Source organism: Geospiza fortis, unplaced genomic scaffold, assembly GCF_000277835.1.
Source record: "Geospiza fortis unplaced genomic scaffold, GeoFor_1.0 scaffold29, whole genome shotgun sequence".
Classification (NCBI taxonomy): Eukaryota; Metazoa; Chordata; class Aves; order Passeriformes; family Thraupidae; genus Geospiza; species Geospiza fortis.
This window is the reverse complement of record NW_005054349.1, coordinates 5,085,095-5,089,342: the sequence shown is the minus strand read 5'-3', so window position 1 is coordinate 5,089,342 and position 4,248 is coordinate 5,085,095. Positions and strand designations below refer to the sequence as shown.

At 45.1% G+C, this 4,248-nt stretch overlaps 1 protein-coding gene across 2 annotated transcripts in view; it reads left to right on the top strand.

The window, feature by feature from the left end:
- Positions 1–1,824, top strand: part of LPAR4 (lysophosphatidic acid receptor 4) — a 12,415-nt gene extending 10,591 nt beyond the window's left edge. For both annotated transcript variants that reach the window (XM_005423293.2, XM_005423294.2), the window contains exon 2: positions 1–1,824. This exon is cut by the window's left edge and continues 461 nt beyond it. In XM_005423293.2, coding sequence (XP_005423350.1) covers positions 1–724 — 724 coding nt within the window. In that variant the 3' untranslated portion in view covers positions 725–1,824.
- The last annotated feature ends 2,424 nt before the right edge of the window (positions 1,825–4,248 follow it).

The window sequence follows — 4,248 nt, the reverse complement described above, 5'->3', positions numbered from 1 at the left end:
GACTTGCATCAGCGTGGATCGCTTCCTGGCCATCGTGTATCCCTTCCGCTCCCGCACCATCCGCACCCGGAGGAATTCCGCCATTGTCTGCGCCGGTGTTTGGATCCTGGTCCTCAGCGGCGGAATTTCAGCCTCGCTCTTCTCCACCACCAACGTGTCCAACACCAGCACCACCTGTTTTGAAGGGTTCTCCAAAAGGATCTGGAAAACCTACCTGTCCAAGATCACCATATTTATTGAGGTGGTGGGGTTCATCATCCCTCTGCTGCTCAACCTCACGTGCTCCTCGCTGGTTCTCCGGACTTTACGGAAGCCGGCCACCCTGTCCCAGATTGGGACGAACAAGGAGAAGGTGCTGAAGATGATCATCGTGCACGTGGCCATTTTCGTCGTGTGCTTTGTCCCTTACAACTCCATCCTGTTCCTGTACGCGCTCGTGCGCTCCCAGGCCATCGCCAACTGCTCCCTGGAGAGGTTTGCCAGGACCATGTATCCCATCACGTTGTGCATTGCCACCCTCAACTGCTGCTTCGACCCCTTCATCTACTACTTCACCTCCGAGTCCTTCCAGAAGTCCTTCAACATCAAAACCCAGATCAAAATGGATTCTCTCTTCAAGACAGAGATGCCGCTCACAAAGACAGCGCTGCCGGCGCCGCAGGATGAGATCAGTGACCAGGCCATCACCAACGGAGGAGATCCCACATCTGAATCCCATTTCTAGGGAGATGTTTACACAGGGAGTTACCCCCCATTAACTCCTGATTAACACCACGTGGCAACGAGCAGCTCCAGAAAATGGGGGCTCACACGTGGGGTTAATGAAGAAAAGCTGCTGGGGGATGACAGATCCTTGCACTGGGATGGTCCCATCACGTTCCACAGGTGAACACAAAGTGTGAAAATCTCAATGGATCTCCCTTTGGAGATTATGGACAGGCTACAACACATGCATCAACTCAGGAGGGAGCAGAACAGCTTCTTTAACCAGAAGATGCCAACATTTGGCATTTTCCCCCTCAGCAGTTGACATGGGACCAGTTGGGAAAGAAAAAATTTCATTTTTTTAGAGATTCCTGCCAATATTTCTGCCTTCTGCAGGTGCATCCTCATATGTTAACTCAGTAACTTCCCACAATATGTATGTTTGCTTACAAAGGCATAATAAAAGCTTGTGGCTTTTCCTTACTCCACTGCCAGAGTGCAGAGCCTGGTTTTCCTAGAGACTGGAATTTATGGAGAGGTTTGAAGTGTAAATAATTGTTTAGCAGTTAGGCAAAAAGACTGGCTTGGTGACAGAAAAGATAATAAGAAAAAAAAAGATAATTATTACTACAGTTTTGAAAGATGAAGTTTCATTTTTATCAGATTAAGCTGTCATTTAATTTATTTGATTATTTTTTATGCCACCTCTGGGAAGGAGTAAAGGGCTCATTAATGATTTGTTGCACCTGGGTTTTTATATCCCAGGGGATTTTATGACTATTTCTGGGAAGGGCTGGACTGAAAAGTCAGCAGGAGAAGGGCCTGAAACCCCAGAGTTCTTCCAAGGGCAAAGCTCCCATACAGAAGCTGAGGCAGCCGAGGGCCCAGGAGTGCTGATCCCACCGAAATATGGACAAGAAGTGTCACAGCACCCAATTAAAGGAGGATCTGTGATTGTTTAATGGGTATTTAGGGCCTCAAGGTAACTCCAAAACCAGTTTGCTGCACTCTTTTCTTAGCTGGTTACAGCAATATTGTCTTGTTTTCCAATTAATTTATTACCTTTCTTTTTATAGATTACAGAAATATATGGAAAATTAATTATTTGTATGTGTTGCATTTTACCACCTGGTTCCTTTCTCCAGCTCTTGGCTCGTGTTTGAAGCTCTACAGCCCTTCCCAGGCTGGTTCATGCTTAAGTGTAAGAAACAGAAATGAGGAGAACAATTTCATTTGAAAAAATATAAAGTTACAACTTGTTAGCTCAGCAATCTACATTACCATGGCAAAGCTACTTTTAGGGAATTATTGCCAAAAAAGAGACAAATTATTAATTGAGCAGATGTTTTCCACTCAACTCTATTTTAAGTCTCTCTGATGAAGCCTCGTGAGATACAAGAGCAGCACCTCAAATGTGATCATTTAAAGCAACAGAGGTTTAAGTGTGAGAAGAGTTCAGTTGTAAAATGTTAATGCTTCCAAGGGAATATTTATTTAGCACTGCATTCACTTTGAATAAAGAAGTCAGTGGCTAACCAAGGTTGAGAGACCCCAAAAATGATTCTATTTCAGCCTTAAAATGTCAGTTATTGGAGAAAAGCATATGATCAACTCATTATACACAGAGAGCATGAGAGCAGCCAAAAATATTCTATTTCAGCTCTGAGTTACAGCAATATTTACTGGAAACTTGCACACAGCTCTGGCCTGGGAAGCTTTTCTGGAGATTAAGCCCGCAGACAATTGCACTTTGGAGCAGAAGAATGTGAAAACAGGGAGAGATCGTTGACAAAAGTTGGTGGAATGAGGTCAGTGTGGCAGGACAAGGGATAGGCAGTGACAGGGAATTTATCAGCAGCTGGGAAAGGTTTACCTCCAGCCTAAGGGATGAGCTGGGCTTTAGGAAGCAGCAAAATTTCCATTTAACCAGTGCCTTGTCACTTTTCCTGCCTGTGCCCCTTTCCTACTGGACCCAAAGTCTTCACAGGGAATTTTAAAATCCATATTTCCTTTGGCTGATCAGCCCATCTCAACCCATGCCATGAAATGTGTGCATTTCAGAGAAGTTGCTCCCTTCAGATCAAAAGGAAAGAGAGGGATTTGCCAGGCAGGGCTCTCCCTGAGGAGCAAATCCTTCATCCCATGGCAGAGAACCATCAGCAGCTCTGACACACCCCAAACTCTGTGAGAAATGGGGCCCCCCATCCCAAACCCTGCCAGGAACTGGACTTATGAGACACAAGCTGCATTTTTAGGGATGAGAGAGGGAAGGAAAAAGAGCAGGAAGAATTCATTAACAAACTTCATTTCTAGGGGTGAGAGAAGGAGCAAGAATAAGAAGGATTCAGTAAAATACGGAAGGGTGCATTTAGAACCACAGAATATCCCGAGCTGGAAGTGACCCACAAGGATCATGGAAGTGCAACTCCTGGCCCTGCACAGGACAGCCCCAAGAATCCCACCCTGTGCCTGAAAACATCTTCCTACTTGCAAGAAAATTATTTGGAACATAAGAAAATGCTCTTCTCTGAGGAAAAGCCCTGCTTAATGCAGATTTACAGAGATGAGAAACCTGTTTACACTCAGCTTGTTCTCAGCAGGCAACATCCAACTGCCAGCTTGGAAATCTTATTTTAAAGCTGCTGCTTTACTCTTGCAAAGCAAGAAGTGATTCCAGAGTTTGTGGGGTTTGGGAGCTTTGTGGGACAGGGCTGTTCTCATGTCTGGTGGCTGCAGAACCTCTCATTTCCAAAGTCCTGAGACACCTTCTGCTCTGGGTGAGCTCCACAGACCTGATTTTTCTGGTAAAATCCAAGGGAAGAAAGAAAAATCCAGGCTAGAAACCACTGTCTGGGCTTCTGAAGGAAATGGTGAAAGAGAGAAGGGAAAGAACTGCCTGGGACTGGACAAGCTCCAGGCCCCACATCCATGGCCTGCCTGTAATCCCAGCATAATGAGTGTCTTTTTGGGAAGCAAACCAGTGCCAATGCTTACAAATTTCTGTTTGCAGTTTTATGGGGCAAGAGCTGCGGTGGATATTCTCACATAAAATGTAATCCTATCATCCTGTGCCAAAATGCCAACTGAAAAGATCCATTATTTTGTAATTTAAGTCCTCATAAATTATATGGAGATCACATGATGACTGACACTCACATCTGCTGGGACAGGTCTTGACTAATCTGGTTTTTTCTAGGTCAGGTACACTGAGTACACACTCCATGGTTTGTGGATAAATAACCAATTATGCATTCAGAGAGAGGAAAAGTCATTTTTCAGATGTCAGCAAAGCCAAGCTGGGAGGAGAGGGTGGCAGAAAAGTGGATTCCCAGCTTTTCTGGCTGAGGGGCAGCTGAGTGCTCCTCCCCCCACAAAGGGCTGCTGTCAGCAAAGACAACGCCACAACTTCAAGTTTAAAAACAAAATCAATTTAATTAAAAGTCACTGCCTTTAGAGGCTCAGACAGGACCCAGAGATCCTAAACAAACATTAATCATGGATTTCCTTGCTCCCAGCCAGCTCCCTGTTCCTATTCCCCAGTCC